This window comes from Phyllobates terribilis, unplaced genomic scaffold (genome assembly GCF_046119375.1).
Source record: "Phyllobates terribilis strain yellow unplaced genomic scaffold, ASM4611937v1 Scaffold_2__4_contigs__length_985480577, whole genome shotgun sequence".
In the NCBI taxonomy this organism is placed as follows: domain Eukaryota; kingdom Metazoa; phylum Chordata; class Amphibia; order Anura; family Dendrobatidae; genus Phyllobates; species Phyllobates terribilis.
The window spans coordinates 23,722,366-23,746,411 of NW_027362762.1; the positions used below are offsets into that span (position 1 = coordinate 23,722,366).

Consider the following 24,046-nt stretch of genomic DNA (forward strand, 5'->3'; position numbering starts at 1 on the left):
ATTCGCATGTACAATCCGCACGTACAATTAGCACGTACAATCCGCACGTACAATCCGCACGTACAATCCGCACGTACAATCCGCACGTACAATCCGCACGTACAATTCGCATGTACAATCCGCACGTACAATCAGCACGTACAATCCGCACGTACAATCCGCACGTACAATCCGCACGTACAATCTGCACGTACAATCCGCACGTACAATCCGCACGTACGATTCGCACGTACAATCCGCATGTACAATCAGCACGTACAATCCGCACGTACAATCCGCATGTACGATCCGCATGTACGATTCGCACGTACAATCCGCATGTACGATCCGCATGTACGATCCGCATGTACGATTCGCACGTACAATCCGCACGTACAATCAGCACGTACAATCCGCATGTACAATCCGCATGTACAATCCGTACAGACAATCCGCACGTACAATCCGCACGTACAATCCGCATGTACAATCCGCATGTACGATTCGCATGTCCAATCCGCATGTACAATCAGCACGTACGATTCGCATGTCCAATCCGCATGTACAATCCGCATGTACAATCCGCATGTACAATCCGCATGTACAACCCGTACAGACAATCCGCACGTACAATCCACACGTACAATTCGCACGCACAATCCGCATGTACAATCAGCACGTACAATCCGCATGTACAATCAGCACGTACAATCCGCATGTACGATCCGCATGTACAATCCGCATGTACAATCCACATGTACAATCCGCATGTACAATCCGTACAGACAATCCGCATGTACAATCAGCACGTACGATCCGCATGTACGATCCGCATGTACGATCCGCATGTACAATCCGCATGTACAATCCGCATGTACAATCCGCATGTCCAATCCACATGTACAATCCGCATGTACAATCAGCACGTACAATCCGCATGTACGATCCGCATGTACGATTCGCATGTACAATCCGTACAGACAATCCGCATGTACAATCAGCACGTACGATCCGCATGTACGATCCGCATGTACAATCCGCATGTACAATCCGCATGTACAATCCGCATGTCCAATCCACATGTACAATCCGCATGTACAATCCGCATGTACAATCCGCACGTACAATCCGCACGTACAATCCGCACGTACGATTCGCATGTACAATCCGCACGTACGATCCGCATGTACAATCCGCACGTACAATCCGCACGTACAATCCGCACGTACAATCCGCATGTACAATCCGCATGTACGATTCGCATGTCCAATCCGCATGTACAATCAGCACGTACAATCCGCATGTACAATCCGCATGTACAATCAGCACGTACAATCCGCATGTACAATCCGCACGTACGATCCGCATGTACAATCCGCATGTACAATCCTCATGTACAATCCGCATGTACAATTCGCACGTACAATCCGCACGCACAATCCACACGTACAATCCGCACGCACAATCCGCACGCACAATCCACATGTACAATCCGCATGTACAATCCACATGTACAATCCGCATGTACAATCCGCATGCGTTTTTTCGGCCAGGAAGATGCAGAAATGCTCAGGAAAAAATCCTGAGCATTTCTGCATCGTGGGCACATAGCCTTAGAATAAGGAATCTTGTAGAGCTCCAGTCTCCAGCCGGTCTGCAGAGTTGTGTATTTAAGGGAAGCCTCATGCAGAGAGGAAAAAAGACCCCCAGGCCCCCATTAGATGCAGGACAGAAAATGCTGATATAGGCCTGAGTCCAGTATGGTCCATGAAAACAGGCTGAGGTGGGGGGGCACTCTGTTAAACCTTCCAACTCTAACATTCTAGGATTCTGTGATTCTATGATGCAGAAATGAGTACACCCCCCATTAGTAACTCCTCCATTTAGTGTTATATGTGACCTCCATGATGTGTAAGGACAGCACTGAGTCTTCTAGGCCTGAAAGGAACAAGGTGGTGACATATTACAGCGACCATCTTTCTCCATCTCCAGAACGAGCTCTAGAACCTGGATGCCGGATGGCGAGTGGTGACAACTTGTCTCCAGAACTCCTCATAGGCGTCACTGTCACATCAAGGTCTCACTGTGGGCACCAGACCTGGTGGTGTCCACGTCCTTATGTTGGGCACATGAGCTGCTGGTGTCGGGGGGCACATGAGCTGCTGGTGTGGGAGGGCACATGAGCTGCTGGCGTCGGGGGGCACTTGAGCTGCTGGTGTCGGGGGGCACATGAGCTGCTGGTGTGGGAGGGCACATGAGCTGCTGGCGTCGGGGGGCACTTGAGCTGCTGGTGTCGGGGGGCACATGAGCTGCTGGCGTCGGGGGCACATGACCTGCCGGTGTCGGGGGCACATGAGCTACTGGTGTCAGGGCCAATTGAGCTGCTGGTGTCCTGGGGCACATGAGCAGCTGGTGTTGGGGGAGCACAGGAGCTGCTGGTGTCAAGGGGGCACAGGAGCTGCTGGTGTCAAGGGGGCACAGGAGCTGCTGGTGTCGGGGGGCACATGAGCTGCTGGTGTCCAGGGGCACATGAGCTACTGGTGTCGGAGGGCTACATGTCATTGATGGGATCATGAAGTCACAGATGTCCTGCTCTATAGTGACAGAGAAGATGCCGCCATCACTTCGGCCCTCGGTAGACGGCATTTTTCCTGCATGACAATGATACGAAACATCTGCTGCATTTCTGGAGAAGGTCAGGTGACAGTGACTCAGTGGCCAAGTGTCTCCTGACAACCGGACACCTATGAGGAGTTCTGGAGATAAGTTGTCAACACTCTCCATCCGGCATCCAAGTTCTAGAGCTCGTTCTGGAGATGAGATGTCACCACTCGCCATCCGGCATCCAGGTTCTAGAGCTCGTTCTGGAGATGGAGAAAGATGGAATATATCGCCACCTTGTTCCTTCCAGGCCTAGAGGCCTTGGTGCCGTCCTTACACATCATGGAGGTCAGACACAATACTAGATGGAGGAGTTATTGATGGAGGGTGTACTGATTTTTGCATCAACTAATTTGTCTAACAGTGAAGCTTTTGTAGAGAGTTATATTATAACCTCACTGTCCTGTTATGGGGGAAAATGTTCTATGAAACTCAATTGTCAGAAAGTGGAAACTGTTCTCGTGTCCAGTGAGATATTGTTTAAAATGTTACTTTTCACAGGGGGTGTACTGATTTATACTGAGCACTGTATATGTGGTGCGGCATGAGAATGATGTGCATGTAAGGAGTGACGCTTTTAAGAAGTCAAGAAGCTGTCTCCATATTTCCATGACCCTCTTACCATCCTGCCACTCATACTTAATGGCCTCATTCACGCCATATCTTGTGTGTGCTTTCTGGGGGGTTTCTTTATGTGGTTTACTTGAGATTTCTTCACGTGGTCTCTGGGGGGTTTCTTTCATGTGACCTCTTGAGGTTTCTTAACATGGCCTCTTGGGGTGTCTTCATGTGGTCTCTAGGGGTTTCCTTCGTGGTCTCTGGTTGGTTCTTCACATGCTGTCTCAGGGTTTCTTTCACGTTGTCTCTGGGGGTTATTCACATGATCTCTTGGGGGTCTTCACATAGCCTCTGGGGGTTCTTCACATGGGCCTGAAGGTTTCTTTTACATTGTGTTTGGGGATTTCTTTCATGTGGCCTCTGGAGGTTTCTTAACATGGCCTCTTGGGGTATCTTCATGTGGTCTCTAGGGGTTTCCTTCGGGGTCTCTGGTTGGTTCTTCACATGCTGTCTCAAGGTTTCTTTCACGTTGTCTCTGGGGGTTCTTCACATGATCTCTTGGGGGTCTTCACATAGCCTCTGGGGGTTCTTCACATGGTGCCTGAAGGTTTCTTTTACATTGTGTTTGGGGATTTCTTTCATGTGGCCTCTGGAGGTTTCTTAACATGGCCTCTTGGGGTATCTTCATGTGGTCTCTAGGGGTTTCCTTCGTGGTCTCTGGTTGGTTCTTCACGTGCTGTCTCAGAGTTTCTTTCACGTTGTCTCTGGGGGTTCTTCACATGATCTCTTGGGGGTCTTCACATAGCCTCTGGGGGTTCTTCATGTGGTGCCTGAAGGTTTCTTTTACATTGTGTTTGGGGATTTCTTTTATGTGGCCTCTGGAGGTTTCTTAAGATGGCCTCTTGGGATATCTTCATGTGGTCTATAGGGGTTTCCTTCAAGTTGTCTGTTGGGTTCCCTCATGCAGTTGGGCTGCTTTGTCACATCTGTATCACACTTAATTTTATACGTTTAGTCATCATATTATTTCTTAGGTTGCTGAGTGCAAAATGAAAAAACGTGAATTAGATGAACGACTAGAACATGTACGCTCCCTCCATGAGGTCATCCGCATGAACTACCGGCAACAAACAGCAAAAGAGCAGGAAGTCAGCAACAAGGTAGATATCAATAATGCATCCCCATGTACCAGCCACAGTAATGGAGATCTTGTGTAGGCAGTGACCTGTGAAACTGATGGAAGCCTCATGTGGACGGCGACCTGTGTCATTGGTGGATGGTTTGTGTACGCGGTGACCTGTGTCATTGGTGGAAATCTTGTGTAGGTGGTGACCTGTATTACTGGTGAAGACCTTATGTAGACAGCGACCTGTGTCATTGGTGGATGGCTTGTGTACGCGGTGACCTGTGAAACTGATGGAAGCCTCATGTGGTCGGCGACCTGTGTCATTGGTGGATGGCTTGTGTACACGGTGACCTGGGTCAGTGATGGAAATCTTGTGTAGGTGGTGACCTATATTACTGGTGAAGACCTTATGTAGACGGCGACCTGTGTCATTGGTGGATGGTTTGTGTACGCGGTGACCTGTGTCATTGGTGGAAATCTTCTGTAGGTGGTGACCTGTATTACTGGTGAAGACCTTATGTAGACGGCGACCTGTGTCATTGGTGGATGGCTTGTGTACGCGGTGACCTGTGAAACTGATGGAAGCCTCATGTGGTCGGCGACCTGTGTCATTGGTGGATGGCTTGTGTACACAGTGACCTGGGTCAGTGATGGAAATCTTGTGTAGGTGGTGACCTATATTACTGGTGAAGACCTTATGTAGACGGCGACCTGTGTCATTGGTGGATGACTTGTGTACGCGGTGACCTGTGTCATTGGTGGAAATCTTGTGTAGGTGGTGACCTGTATTACTGGTGGAGATCTTATGTAGACGGCGACCTGTGTCACTAGTGGAAGCCTCTCTTGTGAGTGTGGTCAATTTACTCAAGAACTTTCTTCCATGACTTCTCTTTAGCTGACAGAAACCTGGGACATGTACCAGCATTTTCTGAAGACATCATCTGAGTTCCTCAGGGGTCACCTCCCATCCATGTCTGGCAACTTGGAACAGTCATTCCAGGCTTGTTATAAAGAGGCTGAAAATCTGATTGCAGCCTCTTCCACCTCACATTTTCGAGATCCCAACCAGAATGTGGCCCTAATTCTGAGCAATCTGGGAACACTACATCACAAGTTGTGTTCTTCTCTGTCTCAGCTGCGAGACTTCAGTCAGTTACGCCAAGTCTTACAAGGTAATAACAAAATGTTCCCTTGTTTTAATGTCCCATTTTCTTTGTGCTCCACTCTCTCCATGTCTAGTCCTCCAGTCTACATGCCGCCACCAAATTCTCCAGGTTGCATGTTCTCCACCACATGTTCTCCAGGTTGCATGTTCTCCACCATGTGTTCCCCAGGTTGCATGTTCTCCAGCACGTGTTCCTCAGGTTGCATGATCTCCACCACGCGTTCTCCAGGTTTCATGTTTTCCACCACATGTTCCCCAAGTTGCATTTTATCCACCATGTGTTCCTCAGGTTGCATGTTCTCCACCACAAGTCCTTCAGGTTGCATGTTCTTCACCTCGCATTCCGTAGATTGCATGTTCTCCACCACATGTTCCCCAGGTTGCATGTTCTCCACCACATGTTCCCCAAGTTGCATTTTATCCATCATGTATTCCTCACGTTGCATGTTCTTCACCACAAGTCCTTCAGGTTGCATGTTCTTCACCTCACGTTCCGTAGATTGCATGTTCTCCACCACGTGTTCCCCATGTTGCCTGTTCTCCACCACATGTTCCCCAGGTTGCATTTTATCCATCATGTATTCCTCAGGTTGCATGTTCTCCAGCACAAGTCCTTCAGGTTGCATGTTCTTCACCTCGCATTCTGTAGATTGCATGTTTTATTCCACGTGTTCTCCAGGTTACATAATCTCCACCATGTGTCCTCCCGGTTGCATGCTCTCCGCTATATGTCTTCCAGGATGCATTTTCTCCACCACGTGTCCTCCAGGTTGTCTGGTCTGCACCACGTGTCTCCAGGTTGCATGTTCTCCATCATGTGTCCTCCAGGATGCATTCTCTACACCATGTGTTCCCAGGTTGCATATCCTCCACTTCTTGTTCTCCAGGTTGCATGTTCTCCACCACGTGTTCTCAAGGTTGCCTGATCTCCAAAACAGCTGCTTCTTATCTGTCCTGACATGTTTTCAGTCTTTCAGGCTAGTGGACAGTTAACTAATTTGTCTATTTTTAGGAAAAAGCTTCGACTTCTCTGTGATTTCTCTTGGGGAACAGTTAATTCAGGCACAACAAGACTCATGGAAGCTGCTGACCAGATGCCGGGAGCAGATTGCTGCCTGGAAGCTCAAACCCCTCATGATGGTAATTTAGACACTTATGCCCCAGACACGGTGTCCCCCGAGATGAATACCCCCCTGTGCTCACCCACCTAATGATTACTCGTCTATAGGTGAAGGTGAACATAAAGCAGGTGGGAGTGAAGCTGCAGCAGTGGGAGAAGAGTCTGCAGGACCTGCTGCTGATCCTCCCGGACGAAGACCCCGTCCTACAAGCTGTCAAGGGCGACCTTCAGGATTTCTCCCAGCACCTTCCCCTGCTCCAGGCACTTCTGGACCCCGCTGTGGAGCACAAACACTGGGTGGCCATCTTTGCTGGTAACTTCAGGGGTGGAGTGCCTGTGTCATAGCTCTCACTGCTGACTATTAACCAGATCATGTCATTTTAGCTGTAGGGAAGGTCTCTGACGGGCCAGAAACGCTGACGCTGGAGGAGCTGCTGTCCTTCCCCCTATATAGAGAGCAGGAAGACATCCAGAAGGTGAAGGGGACAGGGTACTGCTGGAGATACTCCACTCACCTCCAGAGCTGCACTCACTATTCTGCTGTTACATCGTGTCTATCCTCCAGTCACCTCCAGAGCTGCACTCACTATTCTGCTAAGACATCATCTCTAATCCTCCAGTCACCTCCAGAGCTGCGCTCACTATTCTGCAGTTATATCGTGTCTTATCCTCCAGTCACCTCCAGAGCTGCACTCACTATTCTGCTAAGACATCATCTCTAATCCTCCAGTCACCTCCAGAGCTGCAGTCACTATTCTGCTGTTACATCATGTCTTATCCTCCAGTCACCTCCAGAGCTGCAGTCACTATTCTGCTGTTACATCATGTCTTATCCTCCAGTCACCTCCAGAGCTGCAGTCACTATTCAGGTTACATCATGTCTTATCCTCCAGTCACCTCCAGAGCTGCAGTCACTATTCTGCTGTTACATCATGTCTTATCCTCCAGTCACCTCCAGAGCTGCAGTCACTATTCTGCTGTTACATCATGTCTTATCCTCCACTCACCTCCAGAGCTGCACTCACTATTCTGCAATTATATAGTGTCTTATCCTCCAGTCACCTCCAGAGCTGCAGTCACTATTCTGCTAAGACATCATCTCTAATCCTCCAGTCACCTCCAGAGCTGCACTCACTATTCTGCTAATACATCATCTCTTATCCTCCAGTCACCTGCAGAGCTACACTCACTATTCTGCAGTTATATCGTGTCTTATCCTCCAGTCACCTCCAGAGCTGCACTCACTATTCTGCTAAGACATCATCTCTAATCCTCCAGTCACCTCCAGAGCTGCAGTCACTATTCTGCTGTTACATCATGTCTTATCCTCCAGTCACCTCCAGAGCTGCACTCACTATTCTGGTTACATCATGTCTTATCCTCCAGTCACCTCCAGAGCTGCAGTCACTATTCAGGTTACATCATGTCTTATCCTCCAGTCACCTCCAGAGCTGCAGTCACTATTCTGCTGTTACATCATGTCTTATCCTCCAGTCACCTCCAGAGCTGCGGTCACTATTCTGGTTACATCATGTATTATCCTCCAGTCACCTCCAGAGCTGCAGTCACTATTCTAGTTACATCATGCCTTATCCTCCAGTCACCTCCAGAGCTGCACTCACTATTCTGGTTACATCATGTCTTATCCTCCAGTCACCTCCAGAGCTGCACTCACTATTCTGCTGTTACATCGTGTCTTATCCTCCAGTCACCTCCAGAGCTGCACTCACTATTCTGGTTACATCATGTATTATCCTCCAGTCACCTCCAGAGCTGCACTCATTATTCTGCTGTTACATCATGTCTTATCCTCCAGTCACCTCCAGAGCTGCAGACACTATTCTTCTGTTACATCATGTATTATCCTCCAGTCACCTCCAGAGCTGCACTCACTATTCTGCTGTTACATCATGTCTTATCCTTCAGTCACCTCCAGAGCTGCAGTCACTATTCTGCTGTTACATCATGTCTTATCCTCCAGTCACCTCCAGAGCTGCACTCACTATTCTGGTTACATCATGTATTATCCTCCAGTCACCTCCAGAGCTGCACTCATTATTCTGCTGTTACATCATGTCTTATCCTCCAGTCACCTCCAGAGCTGCAGACACTATTCTTCTGTTACATCATGTATTATCCTCCAGTCACCTCCAGAGCTGCAGTCACTATTCTGCTCTTACATCGTGTCTTATCCTCCGGTCACCTCCGGAGCTGCAGTCACTTTTCTGCTGTCACATCGTGTCTCATCCTCCGGTCACCTCCGGAGCTGCAGTCACTATTCTGCTGTTACATCATGTCTTATCCTCCAGTCACCTCCAGAGCTGCACTCACTATTCTGGTTACATCATGTCTTATCCCCCAGTCACCTTCAGAGCTGCAGTCACTATTCTGGTTACATCATGTCTTATCCTCCAGTCACCTCCAGAGCTGCAGTCACTATTCTGCTGTTACATCGTGTCTTATACTCCAATCACCTACAGAGTTGCAGTCACTATTCTGCTGTTACATCATGTCTTATCCTCCAGTCACCTCCAGAGCTGTACTCACTATTCTGGTTGCATCATGTCTTATCCTCCAGTCACCTCCAGAGCTGCACTCTTTATTCTGCTGTTACATCATGTCTTATCCTCCAGTCACCTCCAGAGCTGCACTCTTTATTCTGCTGTTACATCATGTCTTATCCTCCAGTCACCTCCAGAGCTGCACACACTATCCTTCTGTTACATCATGTATTATTCTCCAGTCACCTCCAGAGCTGCAGTCACTATTCTGCAGTTACATCATGTCTTATCCTCCAGTCACCTCCAGAGCTGCAATCACTATTCTGCTGTTACATCATGTCTTATCCTCCAGTCACCTCCAGAGCTGCACTCACTATTCTGCTGTTACATCATGTCTTATCCTCCAGTCACCTCCAGAGCTGCGGTCACTATTCTGCTGTTACATCGTGTCTTATCCTCCAGTCACCTCCAGAGCTGCAATCACTATTCTGCTGTTACATCATGTCTTATCCTCCAGTCACCTCCAGAGCTGCAGTCACTATTCTGCAGTTACATCATGTCTTATCCTCCAGTCGCCTCCAGAGCTGCAGTCACTATTCTGCTGTTACATCATGTCTTATCCTCCAGTCACCTCCAGAGCTGCAGTCACTATTCTGCTGTTACATCATGTCTTATCCTCCAGTCACCTCCAGAGCTGCAGTCACTATTCTGCAGTTACATCATGTCTTATCCTCCAGTCACCTCCAGAGCTGCAATCACTATTCTGCTGTTACATCATGTCTTATCCTCCAGTCACCTCCAGAGCTGCAGTCACTATTCTGCTGTTACATCATGTCTAATCCTCCAGTCACCTCCAGAGCTGCGCACACTATTCTGGTTACATCATGTCTTATCCTCCAGTCACCTCCAGAGCTGCACTCACTATTCTGCAGTTACATCGTGTCTTATCCTCCAGTCACCTCCAGAGCTGCAGTCACTATTCTGCTGTTACATCATGTCTTATCCTCCAGTCACCTCCAGAGCTGCAGTCACTATTCAGGTTACATCATGTCTTATCCTCCAGTCACCTCCAGAGCTGCAGTCACTATTCTGCTGTTACATCATGTCTTATCCTCCAGTCACCTCCAGAGCTGCAGTCACTATTCTGCTGTTACATCATGTCTTATCCTCCACTCACCTCCAGAGCTGCACTCACTATTCTGCAATTATATAGTGTCTTATCCTCCAGTCACCTCCAGAGCTGCAGTCACTATTCTGCTAAGACATCATCTCTAATCCTCCAGTCACCTCCAGAGCTGCACTCACTATTCTGCTAATACATCATCTCTTATCCTCCAGTCACCTGCAGAGCTACACTCACTATTCTGCAGTTATATCGTGTCTTATCCTCCAGTCACCTCCAGAGCTGCACTCACTATTCTGCTAAGACATCATCTCTAATCCTCCAGTCACCTCCAGAGCTGCAGTCACTATTCTGCTGTTACATCATGTCTTATCCTCCAGTCACCTCCAGAGCTGCACTCACTATTCTGGTTACATCATGTCTTATCCTCCAGTCACCTCCAGAGCTGCAGTCACTATTCAGGTTACATCATGTCTTATCCTCCAGTCACCTCCAGAGCTGCAGTCACTATTCTGCTGTTACATCATGTCTTATCCTCCAGTCACCTCCAGAGCTGCGGTCACTATTCTGGTTACATCATGTATTATCCTCCAGTCACCTCCAGAGCTGCAGTCACTATTCTAGTTACATCATGCCTTATCCTCCAGTCACCTCCAGAGCTGCACTCACTATTCTGGTTACATCATGTCTTATCCTCCAGTCACCTCCAGAGCTGCACTCACTATTCTGCTGTTACATCGTGTCTTATCCTCCAGTCACCTCCAGAGCTGCACTCACTATTCTGGTTACATCATGTATTATCCTCCAGTCACCTCCAGAGCTGCACTCATTATTCTGCTGTTACATCATGTCTTATCCTCCAGTCACCTCCAGAGCTGCAGACACTATTCTTCTGTTACATCATGTATTATCCTCCAGTCACCTCCAGAGCTGCACTCACTATTCTGCTGTTACATCATGTCTTATCCTTCAGTCACCTCCAGAGCTGCAGTCACTATTCTGCTGTTACATCATGTCTTATCCTCCAGTCACCTCCAGAGCTGCACTCACTATTCTGGTTACATCATGTATTATCCTCCAGTCACCTCCAGAGCTGCACTCATTATTCTGCTGTTACATCATGTCTTATCCTCCAGTCACCTCCAGAGCTGCAGACACTATTCTTCTGTTACATCATGTATTATCCTCCAGTCACCTCCAGAGCTGCAGTCACTATTCTGCTCTTACATCGTGTCTTATCCTCCGGTCACCTCCGGAGCTGCAGTCACTTTTCTGCTGTCACATCGTGTCTCATCCTCCGGTCACCTCCGGAGCTGCAGTCACTATTCTGCTGTTACATCATGTCTTATCCTCCAGTCACCTCCAGAGCTGCACTCACTATTCTGGTTACATCATGTCTTATCCTCCAGTCACCTTCAGAGCTGCAGTCACTATTCTGGTTACATCATGTCTTATCCTCCAGTCACCTCCAGAGCTGCAGTCACTATTCTGCTGTTACATCGTGTCTTATACTCCAATCACCTACAGAGTTGCAGTCACTATTCTGCTGTTACATCATGTCTTATCCTCCAGTCACCTCCAGAGCTGTACTCACTATTCTGGTTGCATCATGTCTTATCCTCCAGTCACCTCCAGAGCTGCACTCTTTATTCTGCTGTTACATCATGTCTTATCCTCCAGTCACCTCCAGAGCTGCAGTCACTATTCTGCAGTTACATCATGTCTTATCCTCCAGTCACCTCCAGAGCTGCACACACTATCCTTCTGTTACATCATGTATTATTCTCCAGTCACCTCCAGAGCTGCAGTCACTATTCTGCAGTTACATCATGTCTTATCCTCCAGTCACCTCCAGAGCTGCAATCACTATTCTGCTGTTACATCATGTCTTATCCTCCAGTCACCTCCAGAGCTGCACTCACTATTCTGCTGTTACATCATGTCTTATCCTCCAGTCACCTCCAGAGCTGCGGTCACTATTCTGCTGTTACATCGTGTCTTATCCTCCAGTCACCTCCAGAGCTGCAATCACTATTCTGCTGTTACATCATGTCTTATCCTCCAGTCACCTCCAGAGCTGCAGTCACTATTCTGCAGTTACATCATGTCTTATCCTCCAGTCGCCTCCAGAGCTGCAGTCACTATTCTGCTGTTACATCATGTCTTATCCTCCAGTCACCTCCAGAGCTGCAGTCACTATTCTGCTGTTACATCATGTCTTATCCTCCAGTCACCTCCAGAGCTGCAGTCACTATTCTGCAGTTACATCATGTCTTATCCTCCAGTCACCTCCAGAGCTGCAATCACTATTCTGCTGTTACATCATGTCTTATCCTCCAGTCACCTCCAGAGCTGCAGTCACTATTCTGCTGTTACATCATGTCTTATCCTCCAGTCACCTCCAGAGCTGCGCACACTATTCTGGTTACATCATGTCTTATCCTCCAGTCACCTCCAGAGCTGCACTCACTATTCTGCAGTTACATCGTGTCTTATCCTCCAGTCACCTCCAGAGCTGCAGTCACTATTCTGCAGTTACATCATGTCTTATCCTCTAGTCACCTCCAGAGCTGCAGTCACTATTCTGCTGTTACATCATGTCTTATCCTCCAGTCACCTCCAGAGCTGCAGTCACTATTCTGCTGTTACATCGTGTCTTATCCTCCAGTCACCTCCAGAGCTGCAGTCACTATTCTGCTCTTACATCATGTCTTATCCTCCAGTCACCTCCAGAGCTGCAGTCACTATTCTGCTGTTACATCATGTCTTATCCTCCAGTCACCTCCAGAGCTGCAGTCACTATTCTGCTCTTACATCATGTCTTATCCTCCAGTCACCTCCAGAGCTGCAGTCACTATTCTGCTGTTACATCATGTCTTATCCTCCAGTCACCTCCATAGCTGCAGTCACTATTCTGCAGTTACATCATGTCTTATCCTCCAGTCGCCTCCAGAGCTATAATCACTATTCTGCTGTTACATCATGTCTTATCCTCCAGTCACCTCCAGAGCTGCAGTCACTATTCTGCGGTTACATGGTGTCTTATCCTCCAGTCACCTCCAGAGCTGCAGTCACTATTCTGCTGTTACATCATGTCTTATCCTCCAGTCACCTCCAGAGCTGCAGTCACTATTCTGCTCTTACATCATGTCTTATCCTCCAGTCACCTCCAGAGCTGCAGTCACTATTCTGCTGTTACATCATGTCTTATCCTCCAGTCACCTCCAGAGCTGCAGTCACTGTTCTGCTGTTACATCATGTCTTATCCTCCAGTCACCTCCAGAGCTGCAGTCACTATTCTGCTGTTACATCATGTCTTATCCTCCAGTCACCTCCAGAGCTGCAGTCACTATTCTGCAGTTACATCATGTCTAATCCTCCAGTCACCTCCAGAGCTGCAGTCACTATTCTGCAGTTACATCATGTCTTATCCTCCAGTCACCTCCAGAGCTGCAGTCACTATTCTGCAGTTACATCATGTCTTATCCTCCAGTCACCTCTAGAGCTGCAGTCACTATTCTGCTGTTACATCATGTCTTATCCTCCAATCACCTCCAGAGCTGCAGTCACTATTCTGCTGTTACATCATGTCTTATCCTCCAGTCACCTCCAGAGCTGCAGTCACTATTCTGCAGTTACATCATGTCTTATCCTCCAGTCACCTCCAGAGCTGCAGTCACTATTCTGCTGTTACATCATGTCTTATCCTCCAGTCACCTCCAGAGCTGCAGTCACTATTCTGCAGTTACGTCATGTCTTATCCTCCAGTCACCTCCAAAGCTGCAGTCACTATTCTGCTGTTACATCATGTCTTATCCTGCAGTCACCTCCACAGCTGCAGTCACTATTCTACTGTTACATCGAGTCTTATCCTCCAGTCACCTCCGGAGCTGCAGTCACTATTCTGCAGTTACATCATGTCTTATCCTCCTGTCACCTCTAGAGCTGCAGTCACTATTCTGCTGTTACATCATGTCTTATCCTCCAGTCACCTCCAGAGCTGCAATCACTATTCTGCAGTTACATCATGTCTTATCCTCCAGTCACCTCCAGAGCTGCAGTCACTATTCTGCAGTTACATCATGTCTTATCCTCCAGTCACCTCTAGAGCTGCAATCACTATTCTGCTGTTACATCATGTCTTATCCTCCAGTCACCTCCAGAGCTGCAGTCACTATTCTGCTGTTACATCATGTCTTATCCTCCAGTCACCTCCAGAGCTGCAATCACTATTCTGCAGTTACATCATGTCTTATCCTCCAGTCACCTCCAGAGCTGCAGTCACTATTCTGCTGTTACATCATGTCTTATCCTCCAGTCACCTCCAGAGCTGCAGTCACTATTAGCTGTTACATCATGTCTTATCCTTCAGTCACCTCCAGAGCTGCAGTCACTATTCTGCTGTTACATCATGTCTTATCCTCCAGTCACCTCCAGAGCTGCAGTCACTATTCTGCTGTTACATCATGTCTTATCCTCCAGTCACCTCCAGAGCTGCACTCATTATTCTGCTGTTACATCATGTCTTATCCTCCAGTTACCTCCAGAGCTGCAATCACTATTCTGCAGTTACATCATGTCTTATCCTCCAGTCACCTCCAGAGCTGCAGTCACTATTCTGCAGTTACATCATGTCTTATCCTCCAGTCACCTCCAGAGCTGCAATCACTATTCTGCTGTTACATCATGTCTTATCCTCCAGTCGCCTCCAGAGCTGCAATCACTATTCTGCTGTTACATCATGTCTTATCCTCCAGCCACCTCCAGAGCTGCAGTCACTATTCTGCAGTTACATCATGTCTTATCCTCCAGTCACCTCCAGAGCTGCAATCACTATTCTGCTGTTACATCATGTCTAATCCTCCAGTCACTATTCTGCAGTTACATCATGTCTTATCCTCCAGTCACCTCCAGAGCTGCAGTCACTATTCTGCAGTTACATCATGTCTTATCCTACAGTCACCTCCAGAGCTGCAGTCACTATTCTGCTGTTACATCATGTCTTATCCTCCAGTCACCTCCAGAGCTGCAGTCACTATTCTGCTATTACATCATGTCTTATCCTCCAGTCACCTCCAGAGCTGCAATCACTATTCTGATGTTACATCATGTCTAATCCTCCAGTCACCTCCAGAGCTGCAGTCACTATTCTGCAGTTACATCATGTCTTATCCTCCAGTCACCTCCAGAGCAGCAGTCACTATTCTGCAGTTACATCATGTCTTATCCTCCAGTCGCCTCCAGAGCTGCAGTCACTATTCTGCTGTTACATCATGTCTTATCCTCCAGTCGCCTCCAGAGCTGCAATCACTATTCTGCTGTTACATTGTGTCTTATCCTCCAGTCACCTCCAGAGCTGCACTCACTATTCTGCTGTTACATCATGTCTTATCCTCCAGTCACCTCCAGAGCTGCAGTCACTATTCTGCTCTTACATCATGTCTTATCCTCCAGTCACCTCCAGAGCTGCAGTCACTATTCTGCTCTTACATCGTGTCTTATCCTCCAGTCGCCTCCAGAGCTGCAGTCACTATTCTGCTGTTACATCATGTCTTATCCTCCAGTCGCCTCCAGAGCTGCACTCACTATTCTGCTGTTACATCACGTCTTATCCTCCAGTCACCTCCAGAGCTGCACTCACTATTCTGCTGTTACATCATGTCTTATCCTCCAGTCGCCTCCAGAGCTGCACTCACTATTCTGCTCTTACATCATGTCTTATCCTCCAGTCGCCTCCAGAGCTGCAGTCACTATTCTGCTGTTACATCATGTCTTATCCTCCAGTCGCCTCCAGAGCTGCACTCACTATTCTGCTCTTACATCATGTCTTATCCTCCAGTCACCTCCAGAGCTGCAGTCACTATTCTGCTGTTACATCATGTCTTATCCTCCAGTCACCTCCAGAGCTGCAGTCACTATTCTGCTGTTACATCATGTCTTATCCTCCAGTCACCTCCAGAGCTGCAGTCACTATTCTGCTGTTACATCATGTCTTATCCTCCAGTCGCCTCCAGAGCTGCACTCACTATTCTGCTGTTACATCATGTCTTATCCTCCAGTCGCCTCCAGAGCTGCAGTCACTATTCTGCTGTTACATCATGTCTTATCCTCCAGTCGCCTCCAGAGCTGCAGTCACTATTCTGCTGTTACATCATGTCTTATCCTCCAGTCGCCTCCAGAGCTGCAGTCACTATTCTGCTGTTACATCATGTCTTATCCTCCAGTCACCTCCAGAGCTGCAGTCACTATTCTGCTGTTACATCATGTCTTATCCTCCAGTAGCCTCCAGAGCTGCACTCACTATTCTGCTGTTACATCATGTCTTATCCTCCAGTCGCCTCCAGAGCTGCAGTCACTATTCTGCTGTTACATCATGTCTTATCCTCCAGTCGCCTCCAGAGCTGCACTCACTATTCTGCTGTTACATCATGTCTTATCCTCCAGTCACCTCCAGAGCTGCAGTCACTATTCTGCTGTTACATCATGTCTTATCCTCCAGTCGCCTCCAGAGCTGCACTCACTATTCTGCTGTTACATCGTGTCTTATCCTCCAGTCGCCTCCAGAGCTGCACTCACTATTCTGCTGTTACATCATGTCTTATCCTCCAGTCGCCTCCAGAGCTGCACTCACTATTCTGCAGTTACATCATGTCTTATCCTCCAGTCGCCTCCAGAGCTGCACTCACTATTCTGCTGTTACATCATGTCTTATCCTCCAGTCGCCTCCAGAGCTGCACTCACTATTCTGCTGTTACATCATGTCTTATCCTCCAGTCGCCTCCAGAGCTGCAGTCACTATTCTGCTGTTACATCATGTCTTATCCTCCAGTCGCCTCCAGAGCTGCACTCACTATTCTGCTGTTACATCATGTCTTATCCTCCAGTCACCTCCAGAGCTGCAGTCACTATTCTGCTGTTACATCATGTCTTATCCTCCAGTCGCCTCCAGAGCTGCACTCACTATTCTGCTGTTACATCATGTCTTATCCTCCAGTCGCCTCCAGAGCTGCAGTCACTATTCTGCTGTTACATCATGTCTTATCCTCCAGTCGCCTCCAGAGCTGCACTCACTATTCTGCTGTTACATCATGTCTTATCCTCCAGTCACCTCCAGAGCTGCAGTCACTATTCTGCTGTTACATCATGTCTTATCCTCCAGTCGCCTCCAGAGCTGCACTCACTATTCTGCTGTTACATCGTGTCTTATCCTCCAGTCGCCTCCAGAGCTGCACTCACTATTCTGCTGTTACATCATGTCTTATCCTCCAGTCGCCTCCAGAGCTGCACTCACTATTCTGCAGTTACATCATGTCTTATCCTCCAGTCGCCTCCAGAGCTGCACTCACTATTCTGCTGTTACATCATGTCTTATCCTCCAGTCGCCTCCAGAGCTGCACTCACTATTCTGCTGTTACATCATGTCTTATCCTCCAGTCGCCTCCAGAGCTGCACTCACTATTCTGCTGTTACATCGTGTCTTATCCTCCAGTCGCCTCCAGAGCTGCAGTCACTATTCTGCTGTTACATCACGTCTTATCCTCCAGTCGCCTCCAGAGCTGCACTCACTATTCTGCTGTTACATCATGTCTTATCCTCCAGTCGCCTCCAGAGCTGCACTCACTATTCTGCAGTTACATCATGTCTTATCCTCCAGTCGCCTCCAGAGCTGCACTCACTATTCTGCTGTTACATCATGTCTTATCCTCCAGTCGCCTCCAGAGCTGCACTCACTATTCTGCTGTTACATCATGTCTTATCCTCCAGTCGCCTCCAGAGCTCCGCTTGGTGCATTCGGTCTCACAGTCACACTTTCTTCGGTCAGGTGCTGCTCGGGGCTCGTGCAGAATTTTCCATCTTGCAGGAATTTCAGAAGATTCAGACGTTCTGGAGACAGAGGGAATTCCGTCTGGTCAGATTGTTCTTTTGTGTCTCCAGAGAAGATCCTACATGTGATGCATCCAAGAGGCCGACGAGCGGCAAATCCAGGGACAACGCCAAAGGGCTGAGCAGCCCGGAGAGCAGCACCTTCCTCCTGACCGGTGAGAGGACACGAGCACAGCTGTATCCTGCTCTACATCTCATCTGCCTTCTCCTCCTCTTCCATGATGTGACCCGGCTGGTGATGTCCTGACAGTCTTCCGCCACATTTCCTGCTGGTGCATCCTCATCTCTTTCATCTCTTCTCTCCTCTAGAATGGTGTTCTCTCTGCGGTCTCATTGATGACAGTCTGCTGTCTCTTCAGACCATCAGGAGCTCTCCATATTCTGCTGTTCAGCAAGATGAAATCTCCGCATGGATCCAAAAACTTCGCAGTCTTGGTAAAAATAATATGACCCACTGCATAAGATGAAACCTCATTTCCTGCCGCTGTGTTCCTCCGGTGATAGGAGGACGTGGAGCATCTGTCACCAGGTTTCTCCGGTGATAGGAGGACGTGGAGCGTCTGTCACCAGGTTTCTCCAGTGATAGGAGGACGTGGAGCGTCTGTCACCAGGTTTCTCCAGTGATAGGAGGACGTGGAGCGTCTGTCACCAGGTTTCTCCAGTGATAGGAGGACGTGGAGCGTCTGTCACCAGGTTTCTCCAGTGATAGGAGGACGTGGAGCGTCTGTCACCAGGTTTCTCCAGTGATAGGAGGACGTGGAGCATCTGTCACCAGGTTTCTCCAGTGATAGGAGGACGTGGAGCATCTGTCACCAGGTTTCTCCGGTGATAGGAGGACGTGGAGCGTCTGTCACCAGGTTTCTCCAGTGATAGGAGGACGTGGAGCGTCTGTCACCAGGTTTCTCCGGTGATAGGAGGACGTGGAGCGTCTGTCACCAGGTTTCTCCAGTGATAGGAGGACGTGGAGCGTCTGTCACCAGGTTTCTCCAGTGATAGGAGGACGTGGAGCGTCTGTCACCAGGTTTCTCCAGTGATAGGAAGACGTGGATATTCTGCCTCCACGTTCCTCCGGCGATGGGAGGACATGGAGCACCTGCTACCGTGTTCCTCTGGTGATAGGAGGATGTGGAGCGCCTGTCGCTGCGTTTCTCCGGTGATAGAAGTACATGAAGTTTCTGCCGTGTTCCTCCGGTTATAGCAGGATGTGGAGCTTCTGCCGCCATGTTCCTCCGATGATAGAGGAATGTGGCACATCTGTCGCCAGGTTTCTCTGGTGATAGGAAGACATGAAGCACCTGCTGCCATGTTCCTTTGGTGATAAGAGGATGTGGAGCACCTGCTGCCATGATCCTCCTGTGATAAGAGGACGTGGAGCGTCTGTCACCACGTTTCTCCAGTGATAGGAAGACGTGGAGCGTCTGCCGCCATTGTTCTCTGGTGATAGGAAGACGTGAAGCGCCTGCCGCCGTTTTTCTCTGGTGATAGGGGGACATGGAGTGTCTGTCTCTCTGTTCCTCTGGTGATAGAAGGATGTGTAGCGCCTGCTGCCATGTTCCTCAGATCATACGAGGACGTGTAGCACCTACAGTCATGTTCCTCAGGTGATAAGAGGACGTGGAGCGCCTGCTGCCGCAATCCTCAGGTCATAGTAGTACGCTGAGTGCCTGCTGCCATGTTCCTCAGGTCACAGGAGGATGTAGAGCACCTGCCGCTATGTTCCTCCAGTGATAGGAGGACGTGGAGCGCCTGCTGCCATGATCCTCCTGTGATAAGAGGACGTGGAGCGTCTGTCACCAGGTTTCTCCAGTGATAGGAAGACGTGGAGCATCTGCTGCCATTGTTCTCTGGTGATAGGAAGACATGAAGCGCTTGCAGCCATTTTTCTCTGGTGATAGGGGGACATGGAGTGTCTGCCGCTGTGTTCCTCTGGTGATAGAAGGATGTGTAGCGCCTGCTGCCATGTTCCTCAGGTGAGATAAGAGGACATGTAGTACCTACAGCCATGTTCCTCAGGTGATAAGAGGACGTGGAGCGCCTGCTGCCGCAATCCTCAGGTCATAGTAGTACGCTGAGTGCCTGCTGCCACGTTCCTCAGGTCACAGGAGGATGTAGAGCACCTGCCGCTGTGTTCCTCCAGTGATAGGAGGACGTGGAGCGTCTGTCACCAGGTTTCTCCAGTGATAGGAAGACGTGGAGCATCTGCTGCCATTGTTCTCTGGTGATAGGAAGACGTGAAGCGCTTGCAGCCATTTTTCTCTGGTGATAGGGGAACATGGAGTGCCTGCCGCTGTGTTCCTCTGGTGATAGAAGGATGTGTAGCGCCTGCTGCCATGTTCCTCAGATCATACGAGGACGTGTAGCACCTACAGCCATGTTCCTCAGGTGATAAGAGGACGTGGAGCGCCTGCTGCCGCAATCCTCAGGTCATAGTAGTACGCTGAGTGCCTGCTGCCATGTTCCACCTGTGATAGGATGTGGAGCGCCTGCTGTCATGTTCCTCAGGAGATATGAGGATATGGAGCACCTACGGCCATTTCCTTCTGGTGATAAGAGGACATGGAGCGCCTACCACTGCGTTCCTCAGATCATATGAGAACGCTGAGTGCCTGCTGTCATGTTCCACTGGTCATAGGAGGACGTGGAGCACCTGCTGCCGTGTTCCTCAGGTCATAGGAGGATGTGGAGTGCCTGCTGCCGTGTTCCTCTAGTGATAAGAGGATGTGGAGCACCTGCTGCCGCGTTCCTCAGGTCATAGAGGATGTGGAGCACCTGCTGCCGCGTTCCTCAGGTCATAGAGGATGTGGAGCACCTGCTGCCGCGTTCCTCAGGTCATAGAGGATGTGGAGTGCCTTCTGCCGTGTTCCTCTAGTGATAAGAGGACGTGGAGCACCTGCTGCAGTTTTTCTCAGGTCATAAGAGGACGTGGAGCACATGCTGCCGTGTTCCTCAGTTTATAGGAGGACGTGGAGCACATGCTGCCGTGTTCCTCGGGTCATAGGAGGATGTGGAGCACCTGCTGCCGTGTTCCTCGGGTCATAGGAGGATGTGGAGCACCTGCTGCCGTGTTCCTCGGGTCATAGGAGGATGTGGAGCACCTGCTGCCGTGTTCCTCGGGTCATAGGAGGATGTGGAGCACATGCTGCCGTGTTCCTCGGGTCATAGGAGGATGTGGAGCGCCTGCCGCGTTCCTCTAGTGATAAGAGGATGTGAAGCACCTGCTGCAGCCTTCCTCAGTTTATAGGAGGACGTGGAGCACATGCTGCCGTGTTCCTCTAGTGATAAGAGGATGTGGAGCACATGCTGCCATGTTCCCCGGGTCATAGGAGGATGTGGAGCACCTGCTGCCGCGTTCCTCTAATGATAAGAGGATGTGGAGCACCTGCTGCAGCCTTCCTCAGTTTATAGGAGGACGTGGAGCACATGCTGCCGTGTTCCTCTAGTGATAAGAGGATGTGGAGCACATGCTGCCGTGTTCCCCGGGTCATAGGAGGATGTGGAGCACCTGCTGCCATGTTCCCCGGGTCATAGGAGGATGTGGAGCACCTGCTGCCATGTTCCCCGGGTCATAGGAGGATGTGGAGCACCTGCTGCCGCGTTCCTCGGGTCATGGAGGATGTGGAGCGCCTGCTGCCGTGTTCCTCCAGTGATAGGAGGACTTGGAGCGCCTGCTGCAGACTTCCTCAGTTTATAGGAGGACATGGAGCACATGCTGCCGCGTTCCTCAGGTCATAGAGGATGTGGTGCGCCTGCCGCTTTGTTCCTCCAGTGATAGGAGGACTTGGAGCGCCTGCTTTTGCCTTCCTCAGTTTATAGGAGGACGTGGAGCACCTGCTGCAGTTTTTCTCAGGTCATAAGAGGACGTGGAGCACCTGCTGCAGTTTTTCTCAGGTCATAAGAGGACGTGGAGCACATGCTGCCGTGTTCCTCGGGTCATGGAGGATGTGGAGTGCCTGCTGCTGTGTTCCTCTAGTGATAAGAGGATGTGGAGCACCTGCTGCAGTTTTTCTCAGGTAATAAGAGGATGTGGAGCACCTGCTGCCGTGTTCCTCTAGTGATAAGAGGATGTGGAGCGCCTGCCGCCGCGTTCCTCGGGTCATAGGAGAATGTGGAGCGCATGCTGCCGCGTTCCTCGGGTCATAGGAGGATGTGGAGCACATGCTGCCGCGTTCCTCAGGTCATAGGAGGATGTGGAGCACCTGCTGCCGCGTTCCTCAGGTCATAGAGGATGTGGAGCACCTGCTGCCGCGTTCCTCAGGTCATAGAGGATGTGGAGCACCTGCTGCCGCGTTTCTCAGGTCATAGAGGATGTGGAGTGCCTTCTGCCGTGTTCCTCTAGTGATAAGAGGACGTGGAGCACCTGCTGCAGTTTTTCTCAGGTCATAAGAGGACGTGGAGCGCCTGCTGCCGCAATCCTCAGGTCATAGTAGTACGCTGAGTGCCTGCTGCCACGTTCCTCAGGTCACAGGAGGATGTAGAGCACCTGCCGCTGTGTTCCTCCAGTGATAGGAGGACGTGGAGCGTCTGTCACCAGGTTTCTCCAGTGATAGGAAGACGTGGAGCATCTGCTGCCATTGTTCTCTGGTGATAGGAAGACGTGAAGCGCTTGCAGCCATTTTTCTCTGGTGATAGGGGAACATGGAGTGCCTGCCGCTGTGTTCCTCTGGTGATAGAAGGATGTGTAGCGCCTGCTGCCATGTTCCTCAGATCATACGAGGACGTGTAGCACCTACAGCCATGTTCCTCAGGTGATAAGAGGACGTGGAGCGCCTGCTGCCGCAATCCTCAGGTCATAGTAGTACGCTGAGTGCCTGCTGCCATGTTCCACCTGTGATAGGATGTGGAGCGCCTGCTGTCATGTTCCTCAGGAGATATGAGGATATGGAGCACCTACGGCCATTTCCTTCTGGTGATAAGAGGACATGGAGCGCCTACCACTGCGTTCCTCAGATCATATGAGAACGCTGAGTGCCTGCTGTCATGTTCCACTGGTCATAGGAGGACGTGGAGCACCTGCTGCCGTGTTCCTCAGGTCATAGGAGGATGTGGAGTGCCTGCTGCCGTGTTCCTCTAGTGATAAGAGGATGTGGAGCACCTGCTGCCGCGTTCCTCAGGTCATAGAGGATGTGGAGCACCTGCTGCCGCGTTCCTCTAGTGATAAGAGGATGTGGAGCACCTGCTGCCGCGTTCCTCAGGTCATAGAGGATGTGGAGCACCTGCTGCCGCGTTCCTCAGGTCATAGAGGATGTGGAGCACCTGCTGCCGCGTTCCTCAGGTCATAGAGGATGTGGAGTGCCTTCTGCCGTGTTCCTCTAGTGATAAGAGGACGTGGAGCACCTGCTGCAGTTTTTCTCAGGTCATAAGAGGACGTGGAGCACATGCTGCCGTGTTCCTCAGTTTATAGGAGGACGTGGAGCACATGCTGCCGTGTTCCTCGGGTCATAGGAGGATGTGGAGCACCTGCTGCCGTGTTCCTCGGGTCATAGGAGGATGTGGAGCACCTGCTGCCGTGTTCCTCGGGTCATAGGAGGATGTGGAGCACCTGCTGCCGTGTTCCTCGGGTCATAGGAGGATGTGGAGCACATGCTGCCGTGTTCCTCGGGTCATAGGAGGATGTGGAGCGCCTGCCGCGTTCCTCTAGTGATAAGAGGATGTGAAGCACCTGCTGCAGCCTTCCTCAGTTTATAGGAGGACGTGGAGCACATGCTGCCGTGTTCCTCTAGTGATAAGAGGATGTGGAGCACATGCTGCCATGTTCCCCGGGTCATAGGAGGATGTGGAGCACCTGCTGCCGCGTTCCTCTAATGATAAGAGGATGTGGAGCACCTGCTGCAGCCTTCCTCAGTTTATAGGAGGACGTGGAGCACATGCTGCCGTGTTCCTCTAGTGATAAGAGGATGTGGAGCACATGCTGCCGTGTTCCCCGGGTCAT

The 24,046-nt window shown here is 49.9% G+C and overlaps 1 protein-coding gene across 1 annotated transcript in view; it reads left to right on the forward strand.

Annotated features, from left to right (window-relative positions):
* DNHD1 (dynein heavy chain domain 1) overlaps positions 1-24,046 on the forward strand; it is a 552,395-nt gene that overhangs the window by 203,762 nt on the left and 324,587 nt on the right. The window contains exons 14-20 of the mRNA XM_073661200.1: positions 4,233-4,358; positions 5,220-5,496; positions 6,502-6,629; positions 6,724-6,922; positions 6,994-7,085; positions 18,056-18,272; positions 18,427-18,552. Coding sequence (XP_073517301.1) covers positions 4,233-4,358; positions 5,220-5,496; positions 6,502-6,629; positions 6,724-6,922; positions 6,994-7,085; positions 18,056-18,272; positions 18,427-18,552 — 1,165 coding nt within the window. The remainder of the gene's footprint in view (positions 1-4,232; positions 4,359-5,219; positions 5,497-6,501; positions 6,630-6,723; positions 6,923-6,993; positions 7,086-18,055; positions 18,273-18,426; positions 18,553-24,046) is intronic.